This window comes from Gigantopelta aegis, chromosome 2 (assembly GCF_016097555.1).
Source record: "Gigantopelta aegis isolate Gae_Host chromosome 2, Gae_host_genome, whole genome shotgun sequence".
Lineage (NCBI taxonomy): Eukaryota > Metazoa > Mollusca > Gastropoda > Neomphalida > Peltospiridae > Gigantopelta > Gigantopelta aegis.
Genome location: NC_054700.1, coordinates 17961604 through 17988804, shown reverse-complemented (window position 1 = coordinate 17988804; position 27201 = coordinate 17961604). Strand labels below are relative to the sequence as shown.

Here is a 27201-nt window from a genome sequence, read left to right as displayed (position 1 = left end):
AACAAGTAAATGGTTACCAAAGTTATGGCAGTGAATTGGTGAGAAAGGAAAGCTTTTAATTATACATGATGGAGTGTGACATGGTTGATTCTCTTGAAGGGTGGGTGGCAGTGAGAGACAGTCCATTTGCTGACAACTTAATTCCACCCAAAATGTCATTTTTGGTGGCATGGAATGACATTGAGAAAAAGATTGCCGTGACGTGCCGATTACGAAGTCGCGTCGCAGGTGACACGGAGGACTGCCAGAGCAGGACATGTTTGTTATCGTTCACCGAACTCGATGGAATACACGACATACTATGTCTTATTTATCCATCATTAGCACCCTATTTGCCTCAGCTTCCATCTGAACCCCAGGGATTATGGGCGTATGTGACTAATCCCGAAACTCCTGAAAACATTGATTTCTTGTGCGAGCAACTACAGCACTACTTCGCCATTGCCTTAGAGCTGTGTCGAGAGAGACTGATTATGTCAACGCTTTTTGACGAATTCGACGAGAATCATTACTATGAAAATATAAGCGAATACCGACGTCGCGCCTTCGAGGAGAACATACAGAGGTATGAAGATGAGATGGAAAATATTCAGTTTGAGCGGAATTTGTCGACCACAATGAAAGACTTGCAAGACGTTTACCTGCAAGAGGACGAAGCGGTCTTTAAGCTGAATATATCTCTGGCCGAGCTGTATAACTACCAGCTACAGCCGTTTCTGGACCTGCGGGAAGCAGCCAAGAGTAAGCTGAAGGAGGCCACGGAACAGCTGCAGAATCCAAACATCGGTGAGCGGGTGAAGCGCGAATACGCTAACATGTTCTCAGAGTGGCAGCAGCATCACCAGCAGGCTCTCGACACAATTCAGGAGTTGTACATCAAGTACTATACACAGACAGTGAACATCTATAAAGGTTGGTGATGTACATACCCAGACATATAAAGTATACAGACATATAAAGTATACAGACATTTTTTATATTACAAAAAGTATTGTTTTGTTGTATCCAGACCAACTTGTTATTTTCAGCCACATCTGTGGAGTTTCCATCAGAAAATTTTCTTTGTTTATTTTTGCTTCCAATATATAATTTCATCAACAATTTTTTTTAAATATCTACAAAAATTTGTGTGTTAAAGACATTCATATGTATACAATATAACCGACAATCTTAAAATACATGTAAGTCTACCAGCCTACTTACTGTACAGGACACAATGCATGTGGACATTTAAAAAAAAAACAAAAAAATAAATTCATTTTTTTTTTTAATGTTTGCTTGAAATGTTTGTTTTTTATTGTGCATTCAGACGAACATCTATGGATGCAGCTGTCAGTGATATCAAATATGTTTATGGTAAGCAAGACATTTATTTAGATTTGTAATTCTTATTCTTTTGATGTATTTCAGTGATGATATCCAGAATGAACGAGGATAAGAAGAAATTTGGGAGAAATGCTTTTGACCTTGTTGCATCTGAAAGACTGTTGAGGTAATGAAAGAAAAGGGAAGAAATGATTCTTTGAGGAGAATGGTCTGAGTTTGCTTCCATTGTTAATATATTTATGGTTAACAGTTAAAAGCTTGTTTTGTTTAAAGGTAGACTAAACTCCAACAAGAGCCTTATATGTTGGAAAGATGCATACCCGGAATACTGACACTTTAACAAATGAAAAATGCGTAATTTTAGAGTTAATAAAAAAACATGATTATTCCTGCTAACTGGGGGCAGCCATTTTGTTTCGTTTCTGTGACGTCCGGTGGTATAGCTTGGGGCGAAGTGACGTCAGCTCCGTCTAACTTCTCTATTATGCACAGTGTAAACAAATGCTCTAATTTATGACAACTTGTCATAAGGCGCTTCGTTTTCATCAACCTGACTTGTAAAATAACACAAATGACTTGATAGTATAATAAACTATTTAACTAAATATATTTCATATAAATATAGTATTTTTTGAAAAAATCCACAAAAAAAGAGCATATTATTAGGCCTATTGGTAGGATACGTTCGAGCAAAAAACTACCACTCACGATACCCAGGTGATAATTTTCTTTTCTTTGGGATTATGTAATTGGTCAGTTTTGTGATTTTAGAGTTCTTACAGTAATAAAGCAGCAGGACAGTATTATATGAGGTTATCACACAATACCCTGTGATCTTAATAAAAGAGGCACGTCTTTTTAGTGTGTCTAGACACAGTGTCTGGGGACCGTCTAAATATACACCTGCCAATCAGGAACCACAGGCACAGGCCACGGAAAGAAAGACCAATTAACCAAGAAAACACTCCGACTATTATTTCAGTACGTGGGTTAATTTATATACAAAACATAATACAGTTATTTCAACACTTTGACAATAGTGGTTTATTTTGTATTGAAAAATAAACCACGTGCATGTATACATGGTGCTATTTTACTGGGATGGATATTATTACAGAACATTGCGATGCATCCACAAAAATCAGGTATGTTTTGTTTCTTCAGTTCAAAGACTAATTCCTGACGTGACACGTTAGGTATTACGTAACCACCAGCTCGCCAGAGGGCGTATTCACTGGGATGGTACAAAATGGCTGCGCCCGTTATATATAATAGCCGTCACATTTAACCATTTTATTAATTAACTATACGATTATACTTGTTGATATTAAGCAATAATGTGCTCAGGGCTAGCTCTGGGTGAGCAGAACATTTCACCAAATTATCTATTAAACTTCAAAAATTGTGGAGACCCAAGTATATTTTAACAAAATTTCAATTATTACATGAAATTATTTTGCCAAATTAAAATAACATGTAAAACTGCCCTACCTTTGATATTCCTCATGTGAGCTGTGATCTGTATTTTGACTAAACAGTAATCTAAAAATAACATGTAAAGCTGCCCTACCTTTGATTTTTCTCGTGCGAGATGTGATCTGTATTTTGACTAAACAGTAATGTAAAAATAACATGTAAAACTGCCCTACCTTTGATATTCCTTGTGTGTGCTGTGATCTGTATTTTAACTAAACAGTAATGTAAAAATAACATGTAAAACTGCCCTACCTTTGATATTCCTTGTGCGTGCTGTGATCTGTATTTTAACTAAACAGTAATGTAAAAATAACATGTGAAGCTGCCCTACCTTCGATTTTTCTCATGCAAGCCGTGATCTGTATTTTGACTACACAGTAATCTAAAAATAACATGTAAAACTGCCCTACCTTTGATTTTTCACGTGTGAGCTGAGATCTGTATTTTGACTAAACAGTAATCTAAAAATAACATGTAAAGCTGCTTTATCTTTGATTGTCCTCGTGCGAGCCGTGATCTGTATTTAAAATTAGAAACTGGTGAATTTGGCGAGTGCCAGAGCTAGCTGTGCCACTAGAGCACATTGATTTATTAATCATCGGCTATTGGATGTCAGACATATCGTAATTTAGACATATAGTCTTAGGAAGGAAACACGCTACATTTTTCCATTAGTAGCATGGAATTTTTTATATATGCACCATCCCATAGACAGGATAGCACATACCACATCCTTTGACAGTGTTCTAGCTAGGATTTTGATGGGGCAGGGCGCTAATTTAATTGTAGGGCATTTTTTAATGCGAAAATCTTATTTTTGAGGCAAGTGCTGGATATGATCGAATTTTGTACATTCATAAATATATATGTAGGAATATCTGTGCTGGTTTTAATTTACAAAACGTTTTTGGAGGGAGGGGACAATCAATTTCTAAACCCAAATTTATTATTCTTACATTTGGATGTTTGATGAAACAGTACATTCATCGCCGTATGCAATATTATTGTACTAAATATAGACACTATTTAATAAATCTCGTTCCAGCCAGTGCAACACGACTGGTATGTGCCGTGGTATGTGCTATCCTGTCTGTGGGATGGCGTATATAAACGATCACTTGCTACTAATGGAAAAAAGTAGCGGGTTTTTCTCTAAGACTAAATTTCAAAATTACTAAATGTTTGACATCCAACAGCTGATTATCGATAAATCAATATGCTCTAGTGGTGCCGTTAAATAAAATCAAACTTTAACTATTAAAATGTTTTACAAAAGGTTGGATCACCTAAAAAATCATATTCTTTTTTCTATTATATACTACTCAAAAGAATTTAAGGGTCAGACGATATTTTCGACATTATTTTCTGAATGTCAATTATATTAGCTAGACCATAATGTCACGCATGGTATTGTTCCATTTTGACGAAAGTGGGTCTAAGCAACCCATAAATGAATTAAAATCCACTGTCATTGACACTGTCGACTAGTTCTAATGGCGAAAACATGCTTACATTTGCACGTAAATTAGGGCGAAAGCGAAAGGTCTGCTAAGTGCCCATAACTTGCTTTTTCACAAAGTGCTTCATTTGCACGCTTTGCATGTGTATTCCATGTTCCCAATGCTGAATTTCCGTATAATTGGAGCTTGCGTTCGTGTACGGTGCACACTCCAAATTCGACAATGGTACAATGTCAACTGACTATCGAAGATCGAGGAAGGGCTATTGCTTGGCTTCAGGATGGCAATACGCAAAGAAATGTTGCTCTGAGACTTGGTGTCAGTCAGAGTGTCGTTGGCCGACTGTGGCAACGGTACCAAGCAACGAATTCTGTTCGAAATCGTCCACGTTCGGGAAGACCCCGAAGCACTACAAATAGAGAGGACCGCTACATCACCAATATGGCTCTACGTCAACGCACAACCACTGCACGCCGATTACGTGACAATCTGCGGACTGCGACTGGAACTCGAGTGTCTGATCAAACCATACGCAATCGTCTGAGAGCCAATAATCTACGCTGCCGTCGCCAGGCTGTTCGGCCACCACTCCTACCACGTCACAGAACGGCCAGACGTCACTGGTGCACGCTTCATCTGCGGTGGCAACGTGTTCAGTGGGGTCGAGTGATGTTCACTGATGAGTCCAGGTTTAGTTTCCAGTTCAACGACGGTCGGGTTCGTGTCTACAGACGTCCTGGGGAGCACTTCGCTGACGTTAACGTTAGACAACGTCACCAGTTCGGTGGTGGCAGCGTCATGGTGTGGGGCGGCATCTCTATCCACCACAGGACCCCCTCTATGTGGTGGATGGCAATCTGAATGGAATCCGCATGGAATCCGCTATCTGAATGAGATTATCCGGCCGTTGGTTCTCCCAGGCCTTCAGCAGATTGGCGGCGGGGCAGTTCTGCAGGATGACAATGCCAGACCCCACCGCGCCAGGGTGGTAACGGACTTTCTTAGACAACAAAGTATCGCCAGGATGGATTGGCCAGCATATTCGCCTGACTTGGCCCCAATAGAGCACGCCTGGGACGAATTAGGCAGGAGAGTTCGGGATAACCATGCCCCTCCGGCCAACCTTCATGATCTGGGTCAACTTCTTATGGCAGAGTGGCAGGCCATTCCCCAAGAGTTCTTCAGACGTCTGATCAACAGCATAAGGCAACGATGTGTCGAGTGTATTCGCGCCAGGGGTGGATTCACACACTATTAAACGAATGTTCTAATGTGTAAAATCCATGTTTGACAACCTTCAACTTTGACAGCATGTCATGTGACTTTCTTGTATACAGTGACGTTTATTTGTGGTTTTTTGTAAATATGGAACAATAAATAAAAACTTTGGTGTAGTTTACATCATCAATCTAATACACTCTGAAACTTATTTGGTTATAAATTTTTGACCCTTAAATTCTTTTGAGTAGTATATATATAGTATTTATACCATTTAATATCATGCCCAAATGTAATTTAAAATAAATGAAATAATTAAAAGAAATCAAGAAATGAAAACAAAGAGAAAGATTAGAAATAAATAAATAAAAGAACAAATTAAAAAATTGACATAAGGATATATTTGTAACAAGTTGATCACTGCATTTAAAAATGAATGAATGAATGAATGAATGAATATTTAACGACACCCCAAAACGAAAAATACATCGGCTATTGGGTGTCAAACTATAGTAATGCAAACAAATAAAGTGATGATCAACATCAATATAAAAATTCAAGATTTAAATAAAAACAGTGTAAAGAACTGTGCAAAAATACAAATATCATAGATAGATACTGACGTTTACTAAAAATTTCAATTGTGCTGTATTGGCCATTCTTAAAGAGAATGTTACACCCCTGCACCACGGTGAGGTTACAGCACGCGCAGGGGTGCATTTAAAAACGGCTATTATTGCATGTGAAGGTCTAGATAGATTTCATTAAATAGCTTTTGCAGACATGCTTTTAATAAAACACAGTTATGCCTACATACACCAAATAACCAGTGTTGCAAGTTTACTCTGTGTCATATTATAAAGATGCAATCAATATGTCATTGATAAGGACTACTGACATCGGTTAAAACTATATGTATCTTGGTCTGGGTATTTGCAAAGGCAAAAATTACTTTCAAAAATTTACTTATCAAAATAAATTTCGCATTTGACGTTCTGTCGAAGTTTATCATGATGGTCTACTTTCAACTAGGTGTTTGCTAGGTGGTGTGTGGTTATGTGCATGACGGTGTGAGGATTACTTCGCATTCAAGCTTTGTAAGACTGCCTGTCCGCTTGTCTGCAGTCATATCGACTAACAATAAGAAAAAAAAACATACCACGTTACTGCTGTCGACTTTCACAACTGTGGCTAAACAATGTATTGTCAAAAATGTTTTAGTTGGGAATTCAGACTCGTAACAACACTGTACACGCTTTGAGAGGAAAGCAAGATTTTGTATTTTTGTTTGACAATGAATTAGGGCAGGGTGGCGATAATCAAGGGTGGTGCGGCAACAAACATGGCAGGGCGGCACAAACAGGGGCAGGGCGCAGCGCCCCTCTATTTATTGCTAGCTAGAACACTGTTTGATACGTGTACATGTAAGTATATATGTACCAGTCTTGGTGCACTGGCTGGATGGAGATATAGCCCTATGAGCCCACTGACGGGGATCAATCTCCAAAGCAACCGCGCAACAACCTGCCCCTCTATGGCTAACAGAGCCTGTTTAATAATTAAAATAAATACTTAGATTAAATAGCTCATGTTCTTGTTTAGCATTATCATTGAACATACATTCTGAATGTTTCTGACAATCCTAATGCTTGTATTTGTTCAAACTTTATTTTATCTCCTAATGTGCATTTTTTTCGTACATCATACAAAATGATTAAAGATAAAATCAAACAGAGCTACTACAAATTATTAGCATGACCAGAAACACAAGGATTATACAGTCACTGATGTTCTAAACAAGAAAAATTTATTTAAAGTTACATTCTCTGGTTACTATATTATAACATCATGTACAATTGTGAAATACAAGCTCAAATGCACTTTTAAAAAAGTTGTGTGTGTTCGCTATGAACGGATATCGTCAAATGTATACGCTTGATTCGTTGCCTGTGCCGCCATAGCTCGGCAAAGCACAAACAACAGCCTGTTGTCAGTTTTAGTTAACACGTGCGTTTGCCGATTTCAAATTGTAGGGTTCGTCTCAAAAAATTAAAAGAGAAATCGGTTCGGTTGAGGATACGGTACTAGAGTCTTTAGTTAAAACCGGTTTGATCTTCAATATATATAGCCCGTCAAAAGTATCCCACTTTCAAAATACTGGCTTTGTTTTTGACATGGATAAGCCAGCTTAGTGAAACCAATGCGGAGTGCGGTGTCATATATGCACCAAACGTAATTGGATTTACTGTTCTATATGCTTAAATAATAAAAATATTCCGGATACTGCCGCTTTAATACGTAATCATTAATCTTTAACACTAGTCAGAAATATGTTACAATGGCAGCAATCTCAGGGCAGTCTTATTTCTCTAAAAATTGATAATAAGTAAAAATTACATTAATTGTTGGAAACCAAATCTAGCTATTGCATCACCTGAACTGAATCATGATGGAGTGAAATCCGTGTTAACCCTCTCATCAATTTTAGTTTTTGAATTATGGACCATTGCCATAATTCAATTATTTTTACAAAATATCATTAATTAATGGAGTATGGTGGTTATGAAGATGGTTGAATAAAGTACATTTAGGGACAAATCAAATTATTTTTGTTCAGGTAATACTTTGTTAGGCCATTAAATAGGTCAGTGGTCTGTGACAATATGCCTTTAATGCTCCTCCCACATTTTGAAACTACCACTGACCTACATCCCTCCCCATCAATTGGAAAAACCTCATTATATTTAGATACTAGTAACACATTAATCTGAACAGTAGTCCGAGGGGAGATAACTACATGCCCCATTATTGATGTACAAAGCAAACTAAAATCAGTTTGCCAACCAATGTTTGCACACCATTGGATATTTCAGAGATACAGCTTATGCTTCTCCATACAATAGTGGGTGGTGGGTGTTCTCTTTATAAACCTTGAAATGTAATTTGAACAAGTCCTTTGCCTTCCACAGTAACTAGATTTATGAAAGAGGATTTCTGGTTATTTTATATATATATGCTACAAAGTTGTTTTCTGCTTTGATCTTACAGACTACAGGAAGACCAAGGTTTGGAAAATCTTCAACTTCTGCAGAACGTAAAGAGACAGTATATACAGGAGAGAGACAAGGTCAAACAGGAGGTGAGGACAACATTTTAAAAATACTGTTTTACTACTAATCATGGTTATGCACTTGCAGTATTTCTACCAGAAAGACATTTTTGGGTATGGCGCTATGGAATTGAATGCAATCACAGTCAACAGGGGGTATGGGGGGCCTCCTCCAGAAAGAAAATGGGTTAAGTTTGGGTTTACGGTTAAGAAAATCATACAATAATGATAAGAGTAATTAATTTTGTCAAAAAGTTAACTTGAAATAAAACTTTAAAATAACTTAAACATCTGCAAAATTATTTAAGTATGGCACCATACCCATTTTACCCTTTGACAGAAACCCTGACTGGAGTTAAAGACTGACTTTATAATAAAGTAGTACTGGCCTTGGTGGCGTCGTGGTTAGGCCGTCGGTCTACAGGCTGGTAGGTACTGGGTTCGGATCCCAGTCGAGGCATGGGATTTTTAATCCAGATACCGACTCCAAACCCTGAGTGAGTGCTCCGCAAGGCTCAGTGGGTAGGTGTAAACCACTTGCACCGACCTGTGATCCATAACTGGTTCAACAAAGCCCATGGTTTGTGCTATCCTGCCTGTGGGAAGCGCAAATAAAAGATCCCTTGCTGCCTGTCGTAAAAGAGTAGCCTATGTGGCGACATCGGGTGTCCTCTAAAAAAACCTGTCAGAATGACCATACCTGTATGTTTGACATCCACTAGCCAATGATAAGATAAAAAATCAGTGTGCTCTAGTGGCGTCGTTAAATAAAACAAACTTTACTCTTTTTTTAATAATAAAGTACAAAATGTATTAAAGTTAAAATCAGACCCCCAAGAAATGATTTGCCAAGTTGTAGTAAAACATAATGAGATGACATTACGTATGCCTCAATTTCCAATAAGGGCTGTTTCAATTTTATAAAAACTATTAAAAATCCTGTATTAAAATAGTTTTTTGGTTAAAAGGAAAAAAGTTTTCCCATCTGAAGCTGTTTAGCGACACATTGAAAAATCCTAAAAATTTATGTCACACACTATATATATATATATATATATATATATATATATATATACTACTAAAAAGAATTTAAGGGTCAGACGATATTTTCGACATTATTTTCTGAATGTCAATTATATTAGCTAGACCATAATGTCACGCATGGTATTGTTCCATTTTGACGAAAGTGGGTCTAAGCAACCCATAAATGAATTAAAATCCACTGTCATTGACACTGTCGACTAGTTCTAATGGCGAAAACATGCTAACATTTGCACGTAAATTAGGGCGAAAGCGAAAGGTCTGCTAAGTGCCCATAACTTGTTTTTTCACAAAGCGCTTCATTTGCACGCTTTGCATGTGTATTCCATGTTCCCAATGCTGAATTTCCGTATAATTGGAGCTTGCGTTCGTGTACGGTGCACACTCCAAATTCGACAATGGTACAATGTCAACTGACTATCGAAGATCGAGGAAGGGCTATTGCTTGGCTTCAGGATGGCAATACGCAAAGAAATGTTGCTCTGAGACTTGGTGTCAGTCAGAGTGTCGTTGGCCGACTGTGGCAACGGTACCAAGCAACGAATTCTGTTCGAAATCGTCCACGTTTGGGAAGACCCCGAAGCACTACAAATAGAGAGGACCGCTACATCACCAATATGGCTCTACGTCAACGCACAACCACTGCACGCCGATTACGTGACAATCTGCGGACTGCGACTGGAACTCGAGTGTCTGATCAAACCATACGCAATCGTCTGAGAGCCAATAATCTACGCTGCCGTTGCCAGGCTGTTTGACCACCACTGCTACCACATCACAGAACGGCCAGACGTCACTGGTGCACATTTCATCTGCGGTGGCAACGTGTTCAGTGGGGTCGAGTGATGTTCACTGATGAGTCCAGGTTTAATCTCCAGTTCATCGACGGTCGGGTTCGTGTCTACAGACGTCCTGGGGAGCGCTTCGCTGACGTTAACGTTAGACAACGTTACCGGTTCGGTGGTGGCAGCGTCATGGTGTGGGGCGGCATCTCTATCCATCACAGGACCCCCCTCTATGTGGTGGATGGCAATCTGAATGAAATCCGCTATCTGAATGAGATTATCCGGCCGTTGGTTCTCCCAGGCCTTCAGCAGATTGGCGGTGGGGCAGTTCTGCAGGATGACAATGCCAGACCCCACCGCACCAGGGTGGTAACGGACTTTCTCAGACAACAAGGTATCACCAGGATGGATTGGCCAGCATATTCGCCTGACTTGGCCCCAATAGAGAACGCCTGGGACGAATTAGGCAGGAGAGTTCGGGATAACCATGCCCCTCCGGCCAACCTTCATGATCTGGGTCAACTTCTTATGGCAGAGTGGCAGGCCATTCCCCAAGAGTTCTTCAGACGTCTGATCAACAGCATGAGGCAACGATGTGTCGAGTGTATTCGCGCCAGGGGTGGATTCACACACTATTAAACGAATGTTCTAATGTGTAAAATCCATGTTTGACAACCTTCAACTTTGACAGCATGTCATGTGACTTTCTTGTATACAGTGACGTTTATTTGTGGTTTTTTGTAAATATGGAACAATAAATTAAATTTTTGGTGTAGTTTACATCATCAATCTAATACACTCTGAAACTTATTTGGTTATAAATTTTTGACCCTTAAATTCTTTTGAGTAGTATATATATATATATATATATATATATATAATGATGTCATCCTTGTTTTCAAATAAAGTTTGAATTATTTAGTGTAGGTGTTTTGTGATGGTTACGTGAAAGCAAGCATAGGAATAACACTTTTTACTTTTTATTGCGAATACAAAGTATACAGTGAAATAGATTTAAACCATACAGTCCCTGGTTAACAATTTTATTATAAACTTAACCTTTAAGGTAGGGTTGGAAAGTGTTGGACTTTGATCTCAGTGAAATAACATTCAGTGAACATTATTTTCAGTACAGACACTTGATAATAACTGGCACTAAATTTATTATTCTATTTATTATAGAAAATTAACCAATTTAAACACTGTTTTGAGTTTTTCTATATGTACTTTTAGTATAATTTTACATTTTATTCACTTTCAAAAATAATTTAAAAAAAACAATATTCAGTTTATTCTGTAAAAAAAACCCATCTAAAATCTATAGAAAATTTTTATATTAAAATAACATTTTAATTACAAATTTTACTATATGCTATGTGAAATTGTTTTTTGTGTTTGCCAAATTTTGAAGACACCATATCACAATTGTTTCAGATAGTAACGGTCTAGGAATCGCCAGTGGTGATGAGAGAACTACACAGTTATGTGACGTCGTTTTATATGTTTGCCAAATAATGATGTCATCACATTTCTATTTCAGCAAAGGGGTGGGATGTAGCCCAGTGGTAAAGCGTTCGCTTGATGTGCGGTCGGTTTGGGATCGATCCCCATCAGTGGCCCCATTGGGCTATTTCTCGCTCCAGCCAGTGCACCACGATTGGTATATCAAAGGCTGTGGTATGTCTTATCCTGTCTATGGGATGGTGCATATAAAAGATCCCTTGCTGCTAATCGAAAAGAGTAGCCCATGAAGTGTCGACAGTGGGTTTCCTCTCTCTATGTTTGTGTGGTCCTTAACCATATGTCCGATGCCATATAACTGTAATTAAAATGTGTTGATTGCGTCGTTAAATAAAACATTTCCTTCCTTCTATTTCAGCAAGCAATGGTTGAGGAATCACCAATGGTGATGAGAGAAATATTCTGTTATGTGACTTCACTTTATATATTTGCCAAATGACGATGACATCACATTTGTGTTTTAGATAGCGACAGTTTGCCGACGGTGATGAAAGAACTACAGTATTATGTGACATTGTTTTATGTTTGCCAAATCGTGATGACATGGTATTTCTGTTTCAGATAGCGACGGTTGAGGAATCGCCGACGGTGATGAAAGAACTACAGTATTATGTGACATTGTTTTATGTTTGCCAAATCGTGATGACATGGTATTTCTGTTTCAGATAGCGACGGTTGAGGAATCGCCGACGGTGATGAAAGAACTACAGTATTATGTGACATTGTTTTATGTTTGCCAAATCGTGATGACATGGTATTTCTGTTTCAGATAGTGACGGTTGAAGAATCGCCGATGGTGATGCGAGAACTGCAGTTTCTGGAGAAGAAGTGTATTCAGTGGCAGGACAAGATCTACAATCATATGATGAAGATCCTGGACGAGGAGGAGAACCTCGTCAAAATACAGATCACCGCTCGCACGAGGAAAATCAAAGGTAGGGCAGCTTTACATGTTATTTTTAGATTACTGTTTAGTTAAAATACAGATCACAGCTCGCACGAGGAAAATCAAAGGTAGGGCAGCTTTACATGTTATTTTTAGATTATTGTTTAGTCAAAATACAGATCACGGCTCGCACGAGGAAAATCAAAGGTAGGGCAGATTTACATGTTATTTTTAGATTACTGTTTAGTTAAAATACAGATCACAGCTCGCACGAGGAAATCAAAGGTAGGGCAGCTTTACATGTTATTAGTCTTCTACAGGTCCCACCGGAGGAAACTATGGGTTTCATCTCCTTTTCTCAGTCCATCCCACATGTAGTTTTCCAGATGATTAGTTTTGCACTGCCTCATGATATTGAGCTGAAATTTTGTGTATAACTTTATCATATTCTTTTACAGATCAAGTTTGCCTTTCATGGCAATTTACTAATTTTTCACAGTTATTGCCCTTGGATTTAGGAGATATGTAAAAAATGTCAGCCTGGAAGGACATGCATTGCTTTAGCTGTATAGCAGTACCCTCGGAATGCTTGTTTTTAGATTATTGTTTAGTTCTACTTGTAGTCATCTATTGTGGGCCCCAACCACTTTCAACATTAATAACCCAAACCTTAACAAAAACTAAATAGTCTTAAGAAAGCCCCTTCCAACATTAATAACCCAAACCTTAAAAACTAAATAGTCTTAAGAAAGCCCCTTCCAACATTAATAACCCAAACCTTAAAAACTAAATTGTCTTAAGAAAGCCCCTTCCAACATTAATAACCCAAACCTTAACAAAAACAGTCTAAACAGTCCCTTCCAACAAATAGCTCAAACCTTCCAACATTAATTAAGAAAGCCCCTTCCAACATTAATAACTCAAACCTTAAAAACTAAACTGTCTTACAAAAGCCCCTTCCAACATTAATAACCCAAACCTGAACAAAAACTAAACAGTCTTAAGAAAGAAATTTAAAAACAAATCTAATATCTTTTTTTCCCTAACAGTTGTGTAGCAAAATTGAATACATAGTTGTTTTTTGTTTATATTGGTACTATTTTATGTACACAAATTAGAGACTCTTCACAGTTATTACTAGTAACAATTTCATAAGTATTCGTTGTTAAAATGTTACAGTACGGGTTTATTTTGTTTTATATTTTTGTCCTGCCTTCACTCCCCTTTCCTTTCTTAAAAATGCTTAGAATGTGAATATCTCTATAACGAATGGATTTCTGGACATATATCACAAATATTGACCTGAAAATGTTTTATGCTGCTAGTTTTAGACATAATGTGAAGTTGCCATGGCTACCCTATTGTCCAGTAAATCAAAGCCAAAGCTTGGGTGAACTTAGAACAAATTGGAACAGAAGGTGTTTTTGTTTTATAATGTTAAGATGATCCCAGTGAACATTATATCCAAAATCCACCTACATCAGATACCGGAAAGATGCTAATTAGCATAAATCCAATATGGCCACCAACACCAACTTCGGTGACTTGTACACACGTATCTCCTAAATGGTTGATTTTAGACCCCATAGATGTAGTTTACATGTAAGTAGATAGAAATACACATGTATTGAATCAGGGAATCAAATTATCTTGTTAAAAATATACTACGACATTCCGATGACCTCAAAGTTTTTTTTTTACTAAAACAATTTCTTGCTTAGAATGTGAATATCTGTATAGCGAATGGATTTCTGGACATCATAATGTTTTGTAATATCTCTATATCCAGTTTTGTCTAAAATAATTTTGTACATACACAATTAAAAAAAAATTCCAATGAAATGTGTAAATAATTCAACCAAAGATCATTTCAAATATTTTTATCCACGTAATACTTTATATTTAAAGCTTGCTATGGTAAGATAGTGGCCCTTTAAAAAGACAGGGAAAGGCAGGATGAGTGTTTATTATGTTGGAGGAACAAACGGAAGTCTTGCTATGGTTGAAAACTCAAGAATAGTCCCTTAAAGAATGTGTATAGATATGGTGGTCATGACATCTTTTGCTTCAGACAACATATCTAGTTTTACTAGTATTAAAACAGTGGTATATACATGTTCTGTTGCAGATGCTGAAGAGAGGGTGATATTCTAGTTTTACTAGTATTAAAACAGTGGTAAACATGTTCTGTTGTAGATGCTGAAGAGAGGGTGGTGTTCTATGATACGGTTGAGGACACCAGTCTATTTTCCCACCATCGACGATGAAAATCGCTCACAGGATGATGATCCTGCCATAGAGGAACTGAGAAGCAAGCGATCGGCCATCCAGCGAAGGAAAATCAATTTACGCAATAAGAAGGTTTAATTGCATTAATTTTTATTTTAGGCTTTAATTTTGATGTACATTTTATCACATTCTTGTGTTTATAGTGTGAACGTATACTAATGATCTAAACAAAATCTACCATGAACTTTAATGATGGCACAGGAAGAAAGATCTAGATAGAGATTGAAAACAGTATTTACTGGTATTTTTTCATTCATCGAGAATTGAACAAACTCCCGTTGCTATGTCTGGACCAATGGGATGACGTTATATTTGTAATGAATGTAAAGGAAATTTAATTATTGGACAGTGAAAGAGAATTCATGTAGTAGCCATACACCTCCATATTTAAAACTCACTGTTAAAAATGTTTAACCTTTATTAACCATCCTTAAATATTTGGTTTGTCATTTTTGTTCTCTAGAGAAAACAAAGTCCAAAATAGATTATTGGAGAGTTATTTGAGTTACAACAAATAACAGTTACATAGTATAGATTTTAAGCTTGTGTTTGTTTTCAGGGAACATTTGTCCAGCAGAGTCAGCAGAAAGATGTGGAGAAGAAAGAGACCGATGACAGATTTAAACATCACCACGCCGTCCAGCTGGTAGGTGGTCTTCTTGTTCAAAATGCATTATTTACTATTATTATTATTATTGAAATAATTGAATTATTTTTAATTATTACTTTTCAACTTTTGCATTTAGCTACAGAATTACCTTTTTCGCATTTATCTTCATATCTCACAAAATGTAAGTTCTCCATCAATGTACCTTCGTTTATAGTTGCATATACAGTGAAACTCCTCTAAACTGGACACCCTCATGACCAAATAAAAAGTCTGGTTTTAAGAGGTATCCAGTTTAGAGAGGTTCTCTTCTGTACATATATATAAAAAGGGGCCGCGAAAAACGTCTGGCTTTGAGGGAATTCCGGTTTACAGAGGGTCCTGTTTTGAGAGGTTTCACTGTATATGAATGTTTTTAAGAATTGCATATTCAGTGAAACTCCTCTAAACCGGACACCCTCACAGGGGTTGAATTTTACGCTATTCCGCAAATAGTAAATTTCAAAACGGAATAGTAAAACAATTCTTCCAATATTCCGTCATGAAAGTGAAAATAAAGTACGGAATACCGAAAATCGCCTGCGACTATTCCGCTTACGCTTTTTCTTCAGCTACATTTTTCTGCAGAACAAATTCTTGCGCTATTAAGACCTTTCTCGTGCACTTACTGGTACAAAATAAACGTCTTTTTGATCGAGACTAATGTTTGGAGTGAGTTCATTTGTAATTCCAGCTAGTATGCAGAAATGCATAGTATGCATGTTATATAAACAATTGTTCGTTACCCAATGTTGTACAGGGCGACGTAGCACATTCAGGAAAACTAGTGGTACATTAATAATTGAAGGGATAGTACATTTTTAGACGGAATAGTGTGTTTTGAAATTCACTATACCTTTGGGATAGTGGTAATTTTTTTAAATTTCAACCCCTGCCTCAGGACCAAGTAAAAAGTCTGTTTTTAAGAGGTATCCAGTTTAGAGAGGTTCTGTTCTATACTGATATTTAAAAAGGGACCATGAAAAACCATCCGTCTTTGAGGGAATTCCGGTTTACAGAGGGTCCTGTTTTGAGAGGTATATGAATGTTTTTAAGAATTGACTGCAATACTTGCATGAAACAAAAAATAATTGCGGTCAAATCTTATAATTAAATTTATAATCGTTATTTAACAGTAAACGTTTCATTTTTAACGCCTTCAGTCAAAAATGACATTTGCGGGATCAAGTAGACAATAACACCTGCAAATCTATATGGTTATTTCCTAATTGATACTTACGTTGTGGAAAAATGCAAACGTTCATTCACTATTATTTGAATCAGGTGTTTGCCAAATGACGTCATTTGGTAAATGACATAATTTTGATAAGCGGCGCCATTTCCGCTAGTTTTAGCTGTGTGCATTTTGATGGCTTGTTAAATTATGTTGGAAGAATTTGTCCAATTTGTGTTTAGTGTATATTTTATGCATGAAGGGAACGTGTCAAACATTTACACTGTCGGGGGGAACCATTTAATTTTTGTCAACAGCTGTAGAACAAGTAAGTTTCAGGCGTGAATGTTCCTACATTTCTTTAGCCAGCGACCAAGTCTCATTACATTAGCATATGTCTACTCTGCTATAGCATTTTCCATTAATTTATCTTATAAAAAGTGTACTATTATGTAGTATCTATGTCACAATTGTATTGTTTTTTTTATCTTTCACATGTGTTTTTAAAATATCTAAATATGGTTGCCTGAATAATCCGGCTAGTTACAGAAAAGTAGTGCGACTCGGGGTTGGGGGGTTGGGTGGTGGTGGTGGTAGTCATGGCCAATCAGATTACTGTAAAGTGTACAGACGCAAAGAAAATTTAATTATATTTTAATGCATATTAAAACAAGTTCAAATTAATTATTCTAATTTTTTTTTTTTTAATACTTAATTTTTTTAAAAGTGTTTAGTTAATTAAAAAAAATATTTTTTAGCATACGTTCAGATGAACATTAAATGGATGTAAGTGTGAATAACACTGATTAAGTTTAAATGGTAGCTGAGATATTTAATTCTGTAGAATTCTTGTTTTTAACAAATATTTTCTCTTAACATTTAGAGAAAAGACGTAAAAAGGGAAGAAGAAGAGTCAAAGAAGGATTTTATTATTGAGGAACGCAAAAAGGCAATTGAAAGACTTAAGACTTATAAAGTGGTAAGATTGCAACTTATTTACTTTATTGTATCTGTTTGCTGAATTCAATATATATACCAAATTCATTTTTAATTCATATTTGGTGATTTGGTGACTGATAACTTCCACTGTAAAGCCTGCATGCTCATGCATATAGGTTCTAATAGACCAAATCAATTCCTATTGCCAATAATGTTAACGTTTACTAATAAAACTGATATAAGCAGTGTTTCAACACACCCAGGAAGTACAGCAATAGAAAGTGTGGCACCTCACATCTAATCTACCTGCAAGAAAATGGGGTCATGTATCATTTAAGAGATTTAATTAATGTTTTTAATAGCAACCGTCATTTTTGCTGAAAATTGCAGTTCCATTTTTGGGGGTACCCTGCATTAGTTTCAACCTCTGGTATATACTGCATAACAACTGTATAACAAATAAAAGTGTATTTATTTATTGTCAATAGATAATAGAATTTGCACAAATAATCAATCACACCCACAGCTGCTTTTACTCCGTAAATATTTGATGGTGCACGTCGAACTTTGACACGGAACTCTCTTGTTTGGTACTATGCAACCTGAAAAGTAAATTAACAGAGAAACTGGGTTGTCTCCCCTTCACACCTAATCATATCTGGAATAGCCTTAGTTTTGATCAATTAAATGTAAATTTTTCAATAACTCAGAGGTTTTAGAATATAGTGGCCTGATGTCCGAGGGCAGTGGTTTTTGGATTCGGACCAATAAAAGTTACTGTCTGCGATCCCGATGGCAAGTGGTCCACAAAAAAATAAATAAATTAAAATCTACAATGCTACACACATGTATGATCATATGAAAACAAAAGAAACATCTACAAGTCACTTCTTTCGATTCGCTGTCACATGCAATATTTCACTAACAAATAGTTGGCTACCAGTAATCTTTGACCCATCCACGACCTCAATATACCTACCAGTGTAACTTTATTCAAGTTATAAAATAATGTAAACATTGAAAAAACAAAAGTTCATCGTATCGCTGTCATTTTTATTTTTGCACTGGAAACCAAATATTTGTTACTCTAAACTAATATTAGTATAGTGCAAGCTTAATATGCAAAACAGTAACCAGGCTTTTATTAGTTTAACGGTTGCAAGCCACCATTTATGTTTGCAAAACTTTAAAAGTGTAAATTATTAATTTAATTTATAAAATATGACATAAATTGAAAAAAAAAAAAAAAAAAAAAAAAAAAAAATTAAATACACAATATCATGGAATAGATAAATGTAACAAAGTACATGTATCTACATCGAAAAATTACTAATTTGGTGTGGGTGGGGTGGGGCTTTGTATGCCTTAAACTATAATACATGTACAATTTATGCTAATAAAGGTTCTTGTTTCTTTTTGAGGTTTTTTGGGGGGGTGGTGGAGGAGTTCCCATTTATAAGTAAATAAATATATACACATTTATAAGTGATAAAATATTAATTTGTTTTTAATGCTGTTAATTGTTGTTGTTTTTATAACTTAAGTGGTTTTAGTGGAAACAGTATTTTAAAATATTATTAGGTAACTTTATTCTAAACTGATAAAAATTGTTTGCATATTTTTCTAAACATACCATAGAATATGCCCAATAAGCATGTTGCGTAAACTGACAAATTGATTTAACATGATCCTAATTATGCAAAATATACATTAAAAAGTTAATTATTTTAATTTACTGGGGTTTTTTGCTTTATAAACAGTTAAAATTGGGCAAGTGAATTTTTTCACCATGGCAATTGCATTTTCAAATCCACTGGCCCCATGGCAAGTGAATTAAAAAAAATATATCTAGAATCCCTGAATAAATTCAGGGTCAGTATTTCAAAATCTTTGATAATGGATGTCGGTTCAAGCAATTTTTACTTAGATAACTGATTGGTGAGTTACCTGACCCAAATGTATTGTATGAAGTTCTGGATTATACTGATGATCCAGATATATTTTAAAGAAACTTATTTGGCAGTGAGGTAGTATTTGTTTTATTTGACCACTGATATGTTGTGTATCAAATGTCTGATAATCGACCTACAGGGATTTTTGTAATACATTTTGAAGTTTTAATTATTTGAGACTGTAACCATGTGAGCATCAGGCAGATTATGAGAAATTAAAAGTGGTGTGGTTGTGTGTGTGTGTGTGTGTGTGTGCGTGTGTGCATATGTGTGTGCATATGTGTGTGTGTGTGTGCATATGTATGTGTGTGTATGCATATGTGTGTGTGTGTGCATATGTATGTGTGTGTGCATATGTATGTGTGTGTGTGTGTGCATATGTGTGTGTGTGTGTGCATATGTGTGTGTGTGTGTGTGTGTACATGTGTGTGTGTATGTGTGCATATGTATGTGTGTGTCTGTGCATATGTATGTGTGTGTGTGTGCATAATATGTATGTGTGTGTGTGTGCATATGTGTGTATGTGTATGTGCATATCTATGTGTGTGTGTGTGTGTGTGTGTGCATATGTATGTGTATGTGCATATGTATGTGTGTGTGTGTATGTATGTGTGTGTGTGCATGCGTATGTACATGTATATATGTGTGTGTGCATATGTATGTGTGTGTGTGTGCATATGTGTGTGTGTGCATATGTATGTGTGTGTGCATATGTATGTGTGTGTGCATATGTATGTGTGTGTGTGTGTGCATGTGTGTGTGTGCATATGTATGTGTATGTGTGTGTGTGCATATGTATGTGTGTGTGTGTGTGCATATGTATGTGTGCCAAGGACAGTGTGCAGCACTTGAACCTTAAATGTAAGCACCAAATAACTCACGTGAAAACCTGCAACTTTGTAACCTTCCTACATTTTTCACATTTGATATGCATCTTACAGAATAAGACAGTAGCTTTAAACTATATTTAGAATGTTTTGTTCTTGATATTTTTGTTTTGAGGACCTATACAACTGTTTTTGATTTTAAAATGCTGACATGTTGAATGCATTCTTAAAATTCTATTTTAGAAATATCCTGCACCAGTAACAATTAAACCACAAAGATACCAATCACCGAGACTAAAGAACGCTTCTTTGAGAGTGAACGAACGGCAGAGCTTGTCCCGAGGAATGCAATCACTGCGTCCAGAGTCCAAATTCAGCTCGATGCGGCCAAGCACAAACCAGAGAAAGAAGTTTGTGAAACCCCCAAAACTGGACAAGATAGATGGTGACATCGGTGTCCAAATATTTGCAAACGGCTCTGTCATGACGGCATCGCAGATTGATGCAACACCAGCATCATCATCCACCTCACAGTCATCCAGTTCATCAAATACGACAACTCCACCCACTCCCCCGAGTGGTCCCCCACCCCCTCCACCCCCACCCCCTCCACCACCACCACCACCACCACCACCACCTCTTCTGACTCCACCACCACTAGTGTCTTTAGGTAATAAACGGAAGGAGTCCAAGGAAAAAATAACTCCTACTGATGGAGATGGCGCCAGGAGTACAAAAAGTGGTGTTCCCCAACTGCAGGACATTGTGGATAGGAAGAGTCATTTGAAGCCAGCGTCAGACCGGCCCCAGCGACCACCTCGTATGATTGGTGAGTACTTGAAGTTGGTCTGGACGACGCGACGCAACTCACTCATCGAGTTGAGTCGTGTGGTGTAGTGTAGTGTGTATTGACAAAAGAAGCCATCTGGGACTGATTTTGTGTTGGTCCGACGACATTTGACATAACCAAACATGTTCACATTTGACATAATCAAACATGTTCACATTTGACATAACCAAACATGTTCGGTTGCAGAGGAGGTCCATCGTATTGTGTGAATGAGCCGTGGCTCACGACTCGGCATGACCGTCCAGTTGAATCGCGTCATCTGATGTGATCTAGGGTTTAAAAATTCACTGCTAGTCGTAAAAGTTAGCCAAGTATATTCACTCCCATAGCATTTTTGTTAATATGTGCAGCGGTTGCAAAATGAAGTACTAGTAGGCGTTGGAACTGACAGAGTAGGAGTTGGGGGTTTATCGAGAGCTAGAGACACTCAGTAATGGGGGCACGTGGTGGGGGGGGGGGGGGGGGGGGGGGGGAGAGACTCTATGGGCCGGAGTCTGTTACCACAGAAGTGTGGAATGTAGTCCACTTGTAATGCATATAGTTGGTGAAATTGTTAGACCAGGAATCAAAACAAAATATATTTTAAAAACAAAGGCAATGAGCCGTAATGGGCGCTGTATTCGTGGGAAACTCAAAGTTTTCCTGAATAAATTAACCCATAGAAGCCGAGCTATACATTCAGACAAGAATCAAGAAATTATGAACTGGAGTCTGAGCAACTGTGGCGAAAATAGACGTTGGAAATGAGGGTAGTAAACATTGCATGCGACGTGCGACGCCTTGTTTTGCAACCACTGATGTGTATGGATATCATATCTTATTTTCCTTAAGCAAAACAAACTTTAATTTTTTTGGTCAAATTCACAAAATCCCTTCTGACTAATGTATCATGTGATTTATTATATCAGTTTGTGTTGTTTAACGACACCACTAGAGCACATTGATTAATTAATCATCAGCTATTGGATGTCAATCATTTGGTAATTTTGACTCGTAGTCAACAGAGGAAACCGGACACTACATGCAGCAAGGGATCTTTTATATGCACTTTCTCACAGACAGGAAAGCACATACTATGGCCTTTGACCAGTTGTGGTGCACTGGTTGGAACAAGAAAAAAATCCAATCAGTTGAACGGATCCACTGAGTTGGTTCGATCCTGCAACGCAAGCACCTCAGACGAATATCAGTAATAGAGACTAGAACTAAACTGGTTTCAAAATTCCCATGCCAGATGTATCTTTATTTCATTTGAACTTATTTTCATGCTTATATCCAATTAAGGTTCAAGCACGCAGTCCTAGGCACACACCTCAACTATCTGGGCTGTCTGTCCAGGACAGTGGGTTCTTGTTACTTGGTTAGTGGTTAGTGAGAGAAAGAGGGTGTAGTGGCCTTACACCTACCCATTGAGTCCTTAAGAACTCGCTCTGGGTTGGAACCGGTACTGGGCTTCGAACCCTGTACCTGCCAGCCTGTAGTCCGATGGCTTATCCACTGTGCCACCGAGGCTGGTAATGCATCTTTAAAAGCATTTACAAATGGACATAATGCACTTCACAACTATTTAATTGCTTTTCAGTGTTGCCAGTATAACATTCTGTAAAAACCATTTGTCATCAGTAAAGATGATGATTCATGCATTATACACTGGGCCCATTTATGGATTCCTACACTGGATTTTTTTTTTAAAGTCTCCCAAAGAGCTCAAGTATTTTTCAGCAATAGCAAGCCCCATAAATACTGATTCATAATAGAACGTTCACACAGGTTTTAGTTGCATGTTTTGGTTAGAACATGAATTTATGTGTATTGTAAGAAAGAAATATTTCCAACTAAGAGATAATCATATCTAGTGAACCCCTCTAAACTGGACATCCACAGGACCAAGTAAAAGAGATAATCATATCTAGTGAACCCCTTTAAACTGGACATCCACAGGACCAAGTAAAAGAGATAATCATATCTAGTGAACCCCTCTAAACTGGACATCCACAGGACCAAGTAAAAGAGATAATCATATCTAGTGAACCCCTCTAAACTGGACATCCACAGGACCAAGTAAAAGAGATAATCATATCTAGTGAACCCCTCTAAACTGGACATCCACAGGACCAAGTAAAAAGTCTGGTTTTAAAGGCGCAGACCCTAGTTTTAACCCATACAAAATGGACACTAAGTTTAGTTAATTTACAAACCTGTAACTCATTTAGATAAAATTACAATAGAGTGAAAGAAGAGTCTGTGACATTAAAACTTGAAATATACATAAAAAAAAGAGTAGAACTCGAATCAATAAACCGCTACTTCTCAGACGCACATGCTTTTTAAAAAATAAGAAAAATGCAATGTTTGGTACTACAAACACCAGGATGACCATAAACTCTTTGGTTCTACGGAAATGGATAATCTAAGGAATAAAATATAAGTAATGTTTGATTTCAGTGATCATTAACATCTATGATAGTTAAAAATATGCTGTAGTGTTTAAAAACTAGCGTATGTCCCTTTAAGGGTCATCTGTTTTAGAGAGGGACCAGTTTTTAATGGTTTATTAACTGTATTATCTATAACTGTATTGTGTTATCTGAAGGGTTATTTATATTAATGATTATTAGTCCCTACCGGTCCAACCGAAGGGAACTATAGGTTTCATCTCCGTCCATCTGTTCGTCTGTCTGTCCATCTGTCCATCTGTCCGTCCATCTGTCCCACTTATGTTTTCCGGATTTTTTTGGCAGAAGGCTTTGAGATATTAAGCTGACATTTTGTGTATAGTTTCATCATTTACTGTTATAGATCAAGTGTGACTTCCATGACAATTTACCCAATTTTTGACGGAGTTATGGCCCTTGAACTTAGTCAGTGTGAAAACTTGTTTTCTGGACTTGTTTCAGAAGACCTTTAGTTATTGAGCTGAAATTTTGTGTACATGTTTATCATATACTGTTACAGATCTAGTTTAATGTTCATGGGGATTTACCCATTTTTAATGGAGTTATGGCCCTTGAACTTAGGAGATATGAAAAAAAACATTCCAGATTTTTGCAATGCATGAAGATGTCAAGATGAAATTTTGTATATACATGTAGCTTTATAATTTTTATGTAGCTTTACAGACCAAATTGAAGTTTTGTGGTGATTTACCCACTTTTAAGAGTTATGACCCTTGAATTTAGGAGATACGAAAGATTGTTGGGCCCAGTAGGGGACATACATGTATTGCTTTAGCAGTGCTCTCAGAATGCTTGTTATTTATATCATTAACCTTTTTTATCTTACATTAAAAATACATGTAATTGGGTTTTACAAAAAACACAGAATTATTTCACAACTGAGTACTATTAGGTAAGCTTAGAATCATTATTTACATGTAACTTGCATATTTAATAAAAAAATTAATAATGTCCTGTTTTACTTCCTTCCAGATCCGATGGGTGACATTTTCAGCATCATCAAACAAGGTGTCAAACTGCGTCCGACGAATAACGAATCCAGCATTGACCCACCCATGACCACGCCCCCGAGTGATGCTCATTTAAATCTTCTTCAAGAGAGTCTGAAAAAGATGAATCGTCAGATGAGAGGGATGTCTCCTGAATCAGAGGACGATGATAATGACAGTGTTGACTTTGATGATGGTTTTTAAAATACATGTAGCATTGTTATAGGCGTTGGAAGTGGGGAGGTGGGGGTGGGGGTGGGTTGGGGGACAGTGGCAATACACCCCAATTCTTAAGCTGAGGTGGTCAGAATATACATTGGCACCTTCAGTTGTGTGATGGTTAATAACTTCCCCTCCTCCTCTTCCCCTGCCCCACCCCCCCACCCCCCACCCCCCACCCAGTTGCTGACAACTTTCAAAACCAGGCTTTCTGCCAGAAAATAATTTGAGGGTACATTTTAAAAACAAAACAGATCATAAGTAAACTCTGTTGTTGTGGGTTTGAAATCCTATGAAACTAATTTTAAAAAGCGGTTCTGTTTCTACAATCATTCTAAAAATGTCCCAAGATTTTAGGGTACTTCATTTTACCCTTTGTACCCTATGACAGAATCCCTGAACACCTATGGTTGTTTCTAAATCCTTGTCAGAACTACCATTTGGTTTTTCCAGTTGAACATGACATATTAATTATCTCAAGGGAAATCTCTGTTTTTAATGCAAGGAATGAGATTAGTATGGCCTAAAGTCTGGTATGGATTTGTGTCTTCTGATTGTGGCTAATTCATTACCGTACATCAAGTGGGAATGTGATCTTTCAGGGTTTCGTTTGTATACTTGATACTTGAAGTGTTCATATTCAACATGCGATATCCGCCAGTTTCCAGATTTTGGAGTTAGCTGTTAAATGTATACTGATATTGGTTCAACTCGTTATTTGCCAATAAAGTTTACGTGAAAACGCAATCTATGCCCATTGAACCCGATGTTAAAACTATTTGTATTTAACTAACATAGAACATTCAGCTTTGTTCTCTGTGCAATTATAATTGTTTCTCTTAAAATAATCAAGATTTGTGGAACACTTTATGTTAAAATTGTCTGGAGTTTTTGGTTTTCGTGTGCAATTAACCTTTATAAAGCTATTCAATTATGCGATATAAATTGTATTGGTTTAATGCTGAAAGGTTCTGTGCAGCAGAATAATATGCAAATAATCAATTTATGCTATAAACTGATATGCAATTAAGTGGATTTGACTATCACATTTTGGAAATGAATTCTTCATTTGAGTATGGTATCATCAGGACTTCTAGATTATGGTAGCCCCACTCCCATGGCTAGTGATATTCAGTGTTGGGCTAGTAAATAATTACTATAACTAGCCCAACGGCTAGTGGGAAAAAAAAACCTTGTCAAATGTTGCACATACATATTTTGTAAATATGAATATCCTTCCCCCTCTTTCCACCCCGTTCTAAGGATTTTTAAGCTCACGCTCCCTATTTAGGTGACATCTGATTATTACTATTAGTAAAGTTGAACTTATTTAAAGTAGGGCTAGTCATGGGCATACGACCCGGGGGGGCAGGGGGGGTATTTGCCCCCCCCAAATTCGGGTAAAACAGTGGGGAAAATTCGGGCAGTTGTTATCTGGGTAAAATTTCGGGCAAATCAACCCCTCCAGCCCCCCCTAAATCAAAGAGTCCCCATACGCCCATGGGGCTAGTGAATAGTTAATCATGTTGAGTTTTCAGCTTTTTAAACAGTGTTTCAGCTTTTATATATAAGTGGGTGTACAAAGGAAAAGATAATTGTGGCCTAGTGTCAAATATATATTAAATTTTGTGTTTTATACATTAAATTTAGTGGGGGTTTTATTGTGGCTAATTCATAATTTATGGGAAATTTCTTTTAAAAATATGGCCTAGATTGAATGTTGGCTGTACTTATAGATTAAATCCCTCCGCATCTTATTTTTAGGTAGCTATAATTATTGGAACGACAGATATTCATAATCTTGTACTGAACATATAATCATGTAAATACTCACAAGAAATAAGGACACATATTGACAAAGTACAGATAAAGAATTGCGTAAAACCATAATTTGGTCCTGACTTTAATAATATCTATGACCGGCCTCGGTGGCGTCGTGGTAGGCCATCGGTCTACAGGCTGGTAGGTACTGGGTTCGGATCCCAGTCGAGGCATGGGATTTTTAATCCAGATACCGACTCCAAACCCTGAGTGAGTG

The 27201-nt window shown here is 37.1% G+C and overlaps 1 protein-coding gene across 1 annotated transcript; it reads left to right on the top strand.

The window, feature by feature from the left end:
• Positions 1-27201, top strand: LOC121387501 (junction-mediating and -regulatory protein-like). The gene is made up of 9 exons (XM_041518647.1): positions 1-912; positions 1411-1492; positions 8529-8619; positions 12706-12888; positions 15019-15183; positions 15671-15757; positions 17815-17910; positions 20893-21478; positions 24928-27201. Exons 1-9 carry the CDS (start codon positions 66-68, stop codon positions 25146-25148), a joined length of 2358 nt encoding a protein of 785 aa, XP_041374581.1. The 5' UTR covers positions 1-65; the 3' UTR covers positions 25149-27201.